This window comes from Lactuca serriola, chromosome 4 (assembly GCF_051521515.1).
Source record: "Lactuca serriola cultivar US96UC23 chromosome 4, Lser_US96UC23_V15, whole genome shotgun sequence".
NCBI classification, from domain to species: Eukaryota; Viridiplantae; Streptophyta; class Magnoliopsida; order Asterales; family Asteraceae; genus Lactuca; species Lactuca serriola.
In genome coordinates this window covers 277,080,420-277,094,151 of record NC_136411.1, presented here as the reverse complement: position 1 = coordinate 277,094,151, position 13,732 = coordinate 277,080,420, and the positions used below count along the sequence as shown (strand labels likewise).

Sequence of the window (13,732 nt, the reverse complement as noted above, 5' to 3'; positions counted from 1 at the left end):
ATGGAATGTTTATGCCTTGTTTTGAATGAAAACACTTTATTTTGAAATGAAAATTTTGTTTGAAATTTACGTCGTTATAGATTGCGTATATAGAACGCTCCTGATCAGTGCAATGGGACGTGTCTATTTATCTATCTCTTGGGGTACTTTAGTAATAGGTTCTATAGGAACTGGACGATATTATTTGTTCAAATACCTAGCGAAAAACTTTGTGAGTCTTGATGAACAATCATGACTTTTTTGGTGGTTAGTTGTCGTGTCGCGACCAAGGGAGTTGGTCAGAACCTGAGGACTAGTTGACTGTTTACTTGACCATTGGTGTTGACTTTTGACTAGTTGGAGTTTTTGTCTAATGGGAAGTATTAAGTTGTAGTTTGAGGTTTAACCTCTATTGGTTTAGTAGTTTCGTGTAGCTCCTTCTTTCAGAGTTCAAGTAGATGGGATTCAAATCTTTGATTCAGGTAATTCTTCTAACTATACTATGTAGGACACTAGGTGTCATGGTATGCTAGTTTGTCTTTGTGACTTTTGCATGAAAAACTATGATGGTACCATAACACTTGTCTGAAGGACTATTGTGGTACAATAACATTTGTTTGAAAGACTATGGTGGTACAATATCACTCGTATGAAATACTATAGTGATACCATAACACTTCCAAGAAAGACTATGGTGGTACCATAACAGTTGTATGAAAGATTATTGTGGGATCATAATAAGAAAGACTGCAGCGGTACTACAACAACGAAAGTGAGTGTCACACTATGATGGTATCATAACATTCACATGGATATCTGGTATTTTGGGGAACTGACTAAGTTTTGTGGTTACTGGTTTAACTTTAAATGTTTTAGGTTGTTCGTTGGGAACATCATCATTCCCTCCACTATGGGAATAACAATTTCAGTGGGTTGGAGGGTACGACAACAATGATTCCCTCCACCCCGATGAAAAGAACCATTTATGATTTTTATAAATAGTATCATTTTCGGTTTTGATTTTATTTCTAATTAGTTGCATAAATTACTACAAGAAGAAAATTAAAAGAGTGAAATAAGCGACAGTATAAAAAGGAAAATGACATTACATATGGATAAATAAATAAGATATATATTGAAATAAGCAAGATAATCATGGAACTACATGTCAATATAAAGATCAGAATGAATGAAAGTGATTTTTAATATCAATGTATTTTATATTATATATCTATATAATATGTACTTTAAATTTGATATATACATGATATAATTATATTTAATAAGTTTAACAATAAAAAAAATTAATCATAATAAAAACTAAGAAAATCTAGATAACATTATAATAAAAAGTACATGTTCTAGTTTTTTATAAAATAATATTATAATTTAATTACCTAAGTGTCTTTGGTCTAGTAGTATCAAAACGTTTGAAAATTTGTTTCTCACTTAAGGGGTTGAGGGTTCAAGTCTCGTGGTGAAGACGAAACACTATAATGAGAGGAGGCGTGGGCATCTTTGACGTGTCACTCGATAAAGACAGAACACCATCCCCATTGGTTGTTGACTTTTGACCAATTTGAGCTTATATAATGGTAAGTTGTAGTATGTTAACCTCTGTTTGGTTTAGGAGTTTCGTGTAGCTAGTTCTTTGAGAGTTCGAGGTGTTGCGATTCAACTCTTTGATTCTGGTAAGTCTTCTTACTATACTATATAGAACACCAGGTGTCCTGGTATGCTAGATTGTCTTTGTGACTTTTGCATGAAAGACTATGATGGTACCATACCACTTGTTTGAAAGACTATCGTGGCACCATAACACATGTTTAAAAGACCATGGTGGTATGATAGCTCTTGTATGAAAGACTATAGTGGTACCATAACACTTATATGAAAGACTATGGTTGTACCATAATAGTTGTATGAAAGTGAAAGACTATTGTGGGATCATAGTAAGAAAGACTGTAGTGGTACTACAACAATGAAAGTGAGTGTCAGATTATGATGGTATGATAGCATTCACATGGGTATCTGGTATTATGAGGAAGCCAGTAAACTTTGTACTTACTGGTTTAAGTTTAAATGTTTCACGTTGTTCCCACGGCAATCTTTTGTTGTTGTGGTTTGGTTATGGCTTGTTAACTAATTACAAATGATTATTTATATATCTTTGAGAAAGAAATTGGAATAATTTTTTTGAATTTAAAATAAAAATATGGTTTGAAATTCGGGAAGTTAAACTTCAAATAGTGAAGCAGCCATATGACTCCTTCTTAATGCTCCATCCCTATATTGGACATAAATTGTACGACGACTCCCACTGCATGATAAATATATGTTCTGGTGCACACCATTATGTATATTAAGCTACATACTATAAACGCATAAGGAACCTTCACCATTTTAGTTCTATCATTTGCGATCTTTAGGTATTGAGTCCGTGAGAACTTTAAGTGACTCCTAAGAGGTTTTCTTATGGCCTTCACATTTTATACGTTGAAATTTTCCAAAACATTTTAGATATACTTTTGCTAGTGATAGTTTCAAAATACCATCAATGTCGTCTTTGATTATGTGCATGCCTGATATTTACTTTGCAACCCCTAGGTCCTTTATGTTGACCTCTCTAGACAGATGCCACTTTAACTTATTTATTTTCTTTATGGTGAACCTCACGACCAACATATCATTAATATAAAGCAAGAGGATGATAATATCAATAGTGACCGCTATCACTTCCTCTATACATATTCTTTGTAATGAAGTCATCAAACTTCAAGTACCAATGCCTTGGAGCTTTTCTCTATCATATATAGGATTTTGTTTAGTTTACACATTAGGTTTTCCTTCTTAGCAGTTTGAAAACATTATGGCTATTCCATGTAGATATCTTCGTCAAGGTCACCATGAAGCAAAAGTAGTCTTCACATCTAATTTCTCAAGATGTAAATCTTGTGAATCCACGATACAAAGGACCATACTGATTATGTTCATTTTACAAATGGAGATAAGATATGGTGTAATCAACCCCTCCTCTTATTGGAATTCCTCTACCATTAATTTGTCCTTGTATCTCTTGCTTCAATCCGCTTCGTCTTTCACCATGAATACCTACTTATTCTATAGTGCCTTATTCTTTGATGGTAACTTGACAAGTCTTGTTCTTCTCAAACAAATATAACTACTCTTCTATATCATTCTTCCACTATATGGAAATCTTCATCCTCAAGGATTCTGAGTAACTCTCTAGCTCCCTATTTTCTATTACCAATAACAAGTTTGCTAATGAGGGATATCTCACTAGAGGTATGCTTATACGAGTTGATCTATGAAATTCTCTAACGACTACTATTGTAAACTTGATCCAAAACGATCCAAATTGGGAGCTCGAGTTATTAATAGAATCATCGGATATGATCATAACATCAAATTCTGACAACTGTTTGATACTAAATCAAGCGTCGTTGTAAAGCCCAAAGATGTGGAATTCTTTGACGAAAAGTTTTCAAAAGATGATGAAAATTTAAACTCCATAACAACTTTAAGTACTTCTCATCCGATCTGTTATAACAGAACCAATGAGAAGGACAAGGGTTTGAAAATAGGAGAATCTAGGAGGAAAATATCTCTTAATTAGTTTAAGGGACTCAAAAGAAAGTGAAGACATAAGTCATTTCTCCATTATCTGGGATTAGGATCCGAAGACCTTTATTGCAAACATGTCTTCTAAGGATGATCCTTTTTATGAGGAAGCTATCAATGATGAAATAGATTTAATTATGGGTAATGGAACTTAGGAGTTATTTGTTATGTCCAAGGTAACGCACATAATACAATCCAAATGGATTTTCAAAAGAAAGTGTCATCTAGATGGATCCATATCTTCCTATAGAGAACGATAAATTGATAAAGGATACGTGCAAAGAGAAGGTATCAACTACTTTGATACCTATTAGAATTAGTTCTATTGGAAATATTATAACAATCTTATAAGTGAAAGGATTATAGATTCATCAAACAGGTGTGAGATGTGCTTTCTAATTTGATATCTAAATGAGGAGACTTATTTAGAGGAACCAAAATGGTTTGTGATACCCAAACATGAACGAAGTATGTAGACTTATTAAATCATTATGCATGTATATTTATAGTTTTATACCAAATGCAAGACCGAATACACAATCATTACTTTATGTCTATGATATGTTGATCATTAGAACTTGCATATATGGTATTTCTAAGTAAAAGAAATACATATCTTTGAACTTGAATATTAAAAATTTAGGAGTAGATATCATTCTTGGTATGAAGGTGAAAATGACATATCGTATGAGATCTTGAAGTCAATCCCACTAGCTAGAGAAGCTTATGACAAAGTTTCAACATTTAAACATTAAGGAAATTAAAACTCACTTTTATTCAAGTGTGAAACTGAACGTGATCTATCATCACATTCACTGTATAAGCTAAGATAGTATATTGTCAATCCATGTATGAAATACTTGAAGGAAGTAAGTAGAGTACTAGCGGTACCTGAAAATGACAAATACTCTAGAATTGAAGTACACATCATCTCTAACATAACTTCCTCCTATCAAAGAATCGTAGGTCTAATACTATATATCAAAGAACCGTAGGTCTAACGCTATATATCAAAGAACCGTAGGTCTAATACTTTGACATACAATCAGTGATTGATGGAAGTGAAGCAAAATGTGGTTTCTTGGTATAGCATCCAATGGATCAATGAGCATAATGAAGTGTCGATATTTCAAAAGCTAGGGACTGATTTATGGTAGACGGCTAAGGAAGAAGCTACTTGAGCCACAAATAATCCTTGATGAATTGACAACGAAATGGTATGATTTCTATTCTACATGTTTATGTTACTGATATTATTACAAAGGTACTAAGTAACACTGACTTTAAGAAGTTTGTGTCGAAGCTAGGAATGAAAACATATATTCTCTAGCTTGTAGGGTTGTTTAGGAACACATGATGCTAGAAGCTACTCTAGGAAACAAGTATTTAATAAGCTATTTTATGAGATACCTTATATATTAGGCCTATACAACCGAGTTTTCGTTCTATTAGGGCATTCCATAAACCTAGGATCTTTTTGGTACTTTTTATTCTTCAATGCCATGGTCATTTTCTAAATTTATTTGAATATTTAGATTAACATACACTTTTTTCTCTGCATGATTGAGAACATTTTCTTTTGCTTTCTTCATTTTAATTCAACTTGAAAAAGAATCAGCAAGATAAAATAAAATCATAAAGATCGGCAGTGAATTTAGGTGTATACCTGGTCAGTATCAATGAGAGCTAGCATAGCCCATCCCGTATTTACAACGTGAGATCGATTCCCCTCAAGATTGGTATACACCTACATAGAAAACATTGACATATTGATGAAAGTGTGGACAAATCGAAATAATTCAGTTTTAACACTTGTATTCACTTATTAATTGAATTTCAATTTTACCTTGTTTTGACAAGAGAGATAGCTCTCTCCCCATCCCCCTGAAGCAAGTTGCTTAGACAATAAAAAGTTACAGGCCTTACGAATGCTCAAGCAATTAGAGAAGTTCCTTCCAGCAGCCACTAATCCTCTCACTCCAAACCATGTGCCATATGTGAAGCAAACTCCCCAGGAACCGTACCTAGTCAACATTTTGTAAAACGTTTCAATCAAATTCTAGATTGGCAAAGTTGCATGTGCATAAATTTTTCTTTAGCATAAACTGTGCATTAGTAATGAAGCACCCAAGAGCATGGAATATATAAAAAAGAATGCCCATAGGATTCTATAACTATAACAATAAGGTGAAAAACAAACCATGAACCATCTGGTTCTTGTATTTTTTCGATAAAGGCGGCAGCTTTATCAATACAACGTTGTACTTCTTCTTGCCTATGCCCAGGGTACAATATCTTAAATGCCACCAGAGCATCAATTGCAGATGAAGTACACTCTACATATCTGAGAGATCATATCACATCGGTAAACAAGCCTTGTAGTTCCCAACTTAACAAAAAGATTCAGAAAAGAGGTACGGATGATATCTTACGGGTAGTCAATGACAATGTCACCAAAAGTTTCAGCAGGATTGATCAACTGAAAATGGGGTTATAAAAACATATATAAATGTCAGATTAAATGTTTTCTGCTGATAAAAATAAAATTATTGTAACTACATCACATTTTTATTGGGAAATGAGGTGTGTATATATGTGCATACGGGAAGGTCAGTGGTTACAGTCAATCATTTTAATTAAGAAGTGCATGGGTGGGGTACCTCCAACCAGCTGTAGGATCTTGTCAGTTCATATGTTGCAAAACTACCATCTGAATTCTACATCGATATAATGAAATTAACTTCTCAGACATTCAGAAGGATTTAGATCCATGTTATGCTCAAAATAATTCAACATAAAACAATAAAGATGCTAATAGTAGTATAATATTCACCATACAAAACACAAATACAAGCGCACACCAGTGGGGCACAAGGTTTTCACAATATGAAGCATTACCTGTAAAGATAAAATAACATTGACAGCATCATAAAATCTCTTTGCATCCAGTGGCTCGTCAACAATATCTGATGACAATTTTGAAAGCAAGAGTGCAGCCTAATAACAAGAAAATAAGGTGTGTTAATGGTGAACAATACAGAATCAATAGAATGGATGGTCAACATGTATATGATAAATAGTTAGTTGCCTTGAGCCCTTCTGCAGTACAATCTGAAATGAGCCATCCTTGATCTGCTGTTGAGAAAGGCCAACCACCTTTTGAAATATGACGATACCAATAATCAAGATCACCAGGCCAGTTATCCAACACCTTTTATGAATGAAACAAAAGGAAGCAGTTAAGAAGAAACAAGGATAACCAATGTCACATGGTTTAAAAGTTGAATTTCAGTGAAACTGTATCTTTCACCTGTGACTTTTTTATGAACATGTGTCCTTTTTTCAGTGTTGGACCAAATTCTTTGATGAGGTTTGTAGAGATAATTGCTTGAACGGTGAATGCGGTATCCCAAAGTTGACTACCATTGTAACCCTGCATTAGATGATGAAAATTCATTTACACTCTGATACTAATTAATATGTGCAGACAGAACAAATCAAATTTAATCAAAGTAAGATGGTAAAACCTGCATTTTCATGCCATCTTCAGCAAGCCAAAGATAATCATGTATCCTTGGGAGGTGTAGCTTGAAAGCCTCTGAGTTTGGATCTTCTACCCAGCAGCAGAGCATATTTAACACCTGCAGAAAAGGTTTTGGATTAGAATGGGAAGGCTTTTGATATATCAAATCAAAATCATGAACCCACGCACAACTTATTTCCAAATATAAAGATTAGATTATAATCGTATTGTTTACCTTGTTTACAGGCCCTATGCATATATAGCGAGTACTATCATCCTCATAATGGATGTGTTCCATTGCAGTGCGAAGAGCCTTCTCTCGCAACTTTTTCCCAGGCCATCTCATGAGTATAGGCTCCACAAACTTGTCAAGAGTTGCCCACAATATGTCTTGGACGAATGGGTGAGGGTAATAAAGATCTTCCTATAAAAATATAAGATGAATTATTTTAAAATACATTAATGTTAAGATTCGTTGTGGAATTCATCATCCTTATTAGAGTCTTAAAGGAAATAAGAAGAGATGTTAACAATGTTGCAATTAATGATGACCGTATTTCATTGACAACAAAATACAAAATCCAACATTTCTTCATCTAGAAAACATCTAGTTGTTGAGCACATGGAGCACATAGATAAACAAGTACATAGATAGCACTTGGTCTTTTACACAATTTTTCATACATTTGATGCAATATAAAGAGCAACATCTTCATAGGTAATGAAAAACTAAGATTTACCTCAAAACACCTTCTGAGACAATAGGACTACATCATATACTTTATCATGAACTCAACTTACACGCACCAAGTACTTGCCAAAGGAATGGAATGAATGTCCCTTTGTATTATTACTCACTTTTTATGCCTATTGGTTTGTGGTTACTGATAAATGCTATATAAGGTTCGAATGTCCAATAGCTTCATAAAGTCTTCAAATGTAGACCCTCTCAAATTAGATGCTCTTGGGAATCCTACCAAGGGGTATTATCTACACTATAAATAAGTTGCAACAATGAACCCTCATGAGTCTTGAAAAATAGTGTGAATCAGGTTGGTCTGGAAAATGGTATATTTTAAAGGAAACGACTTGTAACCACCAATTTAGCATCCTCTCCCCCTCCAAGTTTGCATAATGTCACAATGAAATCCATACTCGGATCTTCCTAAGGATGATTTGGGATATGAAGAGGATTATATAAACCTTTATGAAGTAGACATAACTTGATGTAGGTGGAAAACAAGCAATAGGGATATAAAAACATTTTAACAAGCATAGGAAATGGAATGCTCGTTCAAGATCTCCCAAGTTTTTGTATTGCAAAAGTAACTAGAAAATATTCCATGAGCTTCTCTTATAAAAAGTATCAGATCAAGCCTATTAAGATGTATAATTAGGTATTAGTAAGAGAATCTCATCTTGAACCATTAGATGCATTTTCTAAAGAATGTAGAAGAGGATCAAAGTCTTATAACACTTGCACAAAGCATCGATCACCATATATGAGGAAGAAGATTTGTGCATCGACATAAACAAGTTCATTTAAAAAAACTGTACCCAATTGTCATGAATTAGACTGAGTTTATGTTAGAAATGGTGTACCTTAAAGCCTAGTGATCCAAAAAATAAAACAATTTTTCTTCAACTTGAGATAATGGGAGCAGTAGACTACAATGAGCTTCTCACATGACTCTATCACGTATAACTCTACTTGAGTGTTTGTTACACTCATTGATAAATCTTTGAGTATAATATTTTCAAAATGATGATTTACGAGATGGTTGAGACTTGAAAAATGTCTAGCAAAAGCAATATATAGATAGATTGCATGTTTTTAGTTCAAGCATATGTTAGGAGGATACATAAGCACGATACATAATTGTAGACCCTTAAATAGGAAACAAGCAAAAGAGAAATTTGTTAATCTAACATCAAAGCAAAATAATTGATTCTGGTTGTAAAGCTCTTCATAAAAAAAATAAAAAAAAAAAAGTCCGTCCTCCGTTTAGTGTCTGTGACACCCAGACTGGACTGAAAACTAGAAAAAATATTATTTTGTTGGTAAGCCTCCTATGTAACTAAAAATAAAACATAATACAAATACAATGTATAAATACAAAAATTGGGAATGTGATATTTTCCCATGAAGATACTTTCATTAAATCAAATATCTATATACAAATACAATGTATAAGGCCTCTTAAGATAAAGCGCCGATCAATAAAAGGGCTACACTAAAAACCATGGAATAATCACACTTGTTATTAAAACCAAGGCAAGTAATAAACATAGAAAAGCGTTGAAACCATGTCTGAGGTGCCTGTTTGAGCCCATATAAAGATCTCTGAAGAAGAAAAACATGATCAGGTTTGTTTGAATCACGAAAACCTGGTGGTTGCTGCATATAAACTGTCTATTTAAGGTGGCTGTGAAGAAAAGCATTCTTCACATCAAGCTATTGGATAGGCCAATGGTGTGTGACATCAATTCTCGGAACAATACAAATAGAAGCAGGTTTTACAACAAGACTAAAAGTCTTATCACAATCAATGGCAGGTCTCTGGCTACAATGATTTGCAACAAGAAGAGCTTTGTATTGAGACAACGTACAATCCATGTTAAGTTTCTTTTTTAAATAACTAAATGAAATTAGTAATATTAGCACCCTGTGGTCGCGGTACGAGAACCCACATTTTGTTTTTAATAAGAGCACAATATTCCTCTTTCATTGACTTTAGCCAGTTAGGATCTTTGAATGCCTGTAAATAAATGAGAAGAATAGGAGAAGTGAAATCAACTTGAAGATTTAGTTTCTCATGAGGTGGTTTTTTAATTCCACGTTTGAGACGGGTAACCATGGGGTGAGGAGTGTGAGATTTAGCATGCATAGGAGTAGTCGGGACAGGCGTGACGGAAGGTCAGCAACCAACATAGCCGTATGAGAGGAGGGCTCGAGAGGAGACACCTCCTCGAGAGTGGGAGCAGAAGACACGACGGTAGGAGTTTGCATAACATGGGAAACCGGATGGAGATCGTTGATTATAGGGTCCTCGGTAATGGGAGAGGCCGAGGAACGAGAGTCAATAATAGGAGGGCTCACATGATCTAAAAAGGAATAAGAAGTAGCATCATCGGGAGTCATAGACCTGAAGGGAAAGACAATTTCATCAAAGACAACGTGTCGAGAGATGATAATTTGCGTTCTTTGAAGTTTTAGACACCAAGAACCTTTGTGATTGGATGGGTAGCCAAGAAAAACATAAGGGTTGATCTAGGAGAGACTTTGTGAGGAGCGACAATGTTTGGAAAACAAAGACAACCTAACATGCAAAGGTGATCATAGTTGGGATTTTTTTCGAAATAATTTGTGAAATGGAGTATTATTTTGAATGGTGGTGGAGGGTAGAATATTTAAGATATGTGAAGAGCTTCTACCGAATATTCTAGAGGAAGACGGGCGTGAAAAAGAAGAGTTTGAATGACATTATTAATAGAGCGTAACATGTGTTCTGATTTTCTGTTCTGTTAAGATGTGTGTGGACACAAGAAACACATGTCAATGCCATTATCCTGACATAATTTTTGGAATTTGAGATTTTTGTACTCACCACCATTGTCACATTTAATGATTTTGATGTCCGTTTGAAAATAATTTTGCACAAACGCACGGAAATGGACAAATTTAGAGTAAACATCAAATTTTCACACACAAAGGATATACCCAAAAATAATGAGAGAAATCATCTAAAAATGACATAATATTTTATTTCACTAACACTGGTAAATGGAGAAGTCTACACATCAGAATGAATAATATCAAAGGGAGAATTAAAAACAGAATTTGATAAGCTAAAAGGTAACTTGACATGTTTTTCAAGTTGACATGATCCATATAAGCTATGAAACTTATTATTAGAACACGAAAGAAAACGATTGTCATAAGTTGCTTGAAGACTTGAGGATTGGGGTGACCGATACGTTGATGCCAAACAAATGGAGCAACAGAAACAAGTAGGAGAGGTGACGTGATAGAGATCCCTAGTGCTCTCACTTCGCATGAGAGTTCGTTTGGTGTGTAAATCCTCTACAGAAAAACCAAGTGGGTCAAATTCAATAGAGAAAATATTATCACATGTGAAACAATGAACGAAAATAAGATTTTTAATGATTTCAGGCATGATAAGAATGTTTTTTAGAGTAAGAGTGCGAGATGGATTAGGTTTTGAAAGAATAGAATGACCAACTTTATTTACAGGAATTGAAGATCTTTTTCCAACTAAAACAAAAGAAGGAAAATTATGATTATTAGAAACAGTTTGAATTATACCTACATGAAGGTGAGAGGTGGCCTCAGTGTCAATATACCATTATGTATTTCCCGGATCTTAAACCATCATTGCATTGAACATTTAAGGAAGTGTTGTGGGTTGCTAATAAGTGAATTGGGGGTGCTGTTGGGCCTGATTTAGTTAGATAAAAGCTTGTTGAGGAGTTGAAGAAGCTGGTGGGCCAAAGTAAAAATGTTGTTGTTGGGCTGTTGGAAGATTGCTGGAATGGACCTGCAGGAGTGGGCAACAACCCACGATTGGACTGCACTATTGAAGCCTCTGGTTGATATATACCATCCATAAACCCAACCTGCAGGTGGGCATACCTATTGCCATTGTTGAAAATGGCCACCAAAATTTTTTTGGCCTCCACTGTCACAACCTCATGGCCACCACAATTATTCCGACCACCCCTGCCACATAAGAGAAACCTCCTCCGTGATTGGAATGTTGATGATTTGTCTTGGTAGAAAGAACTTGTGGGGAAAAAGAATGACCAGAATGAGGAATGGAACCTTGGTTTTGTTGTTCACAAAGCATCTCTTCTTCTTCTTCTTCCATAGCAGCATAGATCGAACCTCCATAAAAGAAGGTTTTGGTTTTTGATACTTGATGGTGGTGGTGACATATTGTAACTTGGGGGACAAGCCGCTGAGAGTGTAGACAATCAAGTTTCTTTCAAGTACAGGGGCATCAATATTTTGAAGTAGATCAGCAATGTGTTTGATCCGTGTGCGATAATTAGTTACCGAAGAATCGTCCATCGTGATGTTTCTGATTTGAGTTTCAAGTTGAAGAGCTTTGTTCTCTTTTTTATCACAAAAGAGATTCTCAAAAGTGTTCCAAAGAACATATACAACACACTTTTTCTTGAGGGCCATTGTTAAGAGAGATTAAGAAAGAGTGTTGTAAATCCATGACTTGACAATGGAGTCATGGGTAGTCCATTCAGTAGAGGTGGAAACCTTCTCGTTTGGAGGTTGGAGATGATCATCAACACTAAAACCAATGCAATGAGTTTCGAGCAATTCCCTCCATATGTCATAATCCATTCAATCAACATCCAAAACAAGAGGCACCACATGTTTGAAGAGAGGGGTTTATCCAGTCATGATTGAAGAGAAGAGGGAGAAGACAGAAGCGAGAGCAAAGGGAATAGAGGAGAAACGAAAAAGATAGAGTAGAGGAGAAGGGGTACGAACAGGGTTAAGGAACCTAGTCTGATACCATGTGAACATGATATTTTCCCATAAATGTACTTTCATTAAATCAAAGGTATATATACAAATACAATGTATAGGGCCTCTTAAGATAAAGGGTCGATCAATAATAATGATAGCAATAGTAATAGTATTCATTCAAGATTTTTTCCTTGGCTCTACCTTGATCATTACACAAGAATGTGATAAAACATATTCCAAGCACAATGAACAAGTTAAATGGAGATCTTCGAATAATAAACAACAGCAATCTAAGTATTCAACGGGGCATCATTACTTCAAATTAAAAAAGGAAAGCTACAAAATAAAATGAGTTTTCAGAACGAAAATTTTCTCATTGCTCGCATTAAAAGATTTGTGTCCATTTACCAAACACATATTACTTTGTGACACTAAGTTGGAAAAGCCAACGAGGATCAAAGCACAATGAAATTATGAAATAATATCATTGGTTGACTTTGTTTATACAAAAGTAAGATCACATAACAAAAAGCATAAATTAGTGTAGAAAATTTAATAAAACATACTAAAATTTAGGAGCAGAAAACCAGACGCATGCTGCCAGAGAGAGGTCTTATTGCAATAGGAAATGCTTTACAATGATGAGTGATAACTAGGTTATGGTATTTCCTTAGTGTAAAGTAAAATTAAATCCCATCATTTAAATAAAGATGAAAGCTAGTCATTGTATGGTAAAGCATCATTATATTTAGAGAACTCCAAAAATATCGTCTTTAGATTAGAAACAGTGTGTCTATGAATTCCATTACATAGCAATTATTTTTCATGTAGTATTTTGTTCTTTTTATGAAACTGTCATTCGACACATTATTGTTTATCGATTTATTTTAAACATATTATCTTCCTGATATTTATTATTCCACACCTAGCCAACCAAAATGGGTTCCTCTTATTGATATATAACTATTCTCATTTTATATGAGGAAAGATTTCGATTGGCTAACAATCTTCATGTTTTTTTTAGTTTTAGATAAACATTTCTCAAATTCCCAGCTCATATTCTTATGATAATTTTTCTA

The 13,732-nt window shown here is 34.4% G+C and overlaps 1 protein-coding gene across 1 annotated transcript in view; it reads right to left on the bottom strand.

Annotated features, from left to right (window-relative positions):
- Positions 1-13,732, bottom strand: part of LOC145097049 (cycloartenol Synthase-like) — a 66,050-nt gene that overhangs the window by 37,746 nt on the left and 14,572 nt on the right. Inside the window, exons 8-17 of the mRNA XM_079034535.1 lie at positions 7,380-7,568; positions 7,149-7,262; positions 6,932-7,054; positions 6,710-6,832; positions 6,520-6,618; positions 6,282-6,338; positions 6,054-6,100; positions 5,822-5,965; positions 5,468-5,645; positions 5,288-5,368 (exon numbers count right to left, since the gene is read on the bottom strand). Of these exons, the coding sequence (XP_078890661.1) occupies positions 5,288-5,368; positions 5,468-5,645; positions 5,822-5,965; positions 6,054-6,100; positions 6,282-6,338; positions 6,520-6,618; positions 6,710-6,832; positions 6,932-7,054; positions 7,149-7,262; positions 7,380-7,568 (1,155 nt within the window). The remainder of the gene's footprint in view (positions 1-5,287; positions 5,369-5,467; positions 5,646-5,821; positions 5,966-6,053; positions 6,101-6,281; positions 6,339-6,519; positions 6,619-6,709; positions 6,833-6,931; positions 7,055-7,148; positions 7,263-7,379; positions 7,569-13,732) is intronic.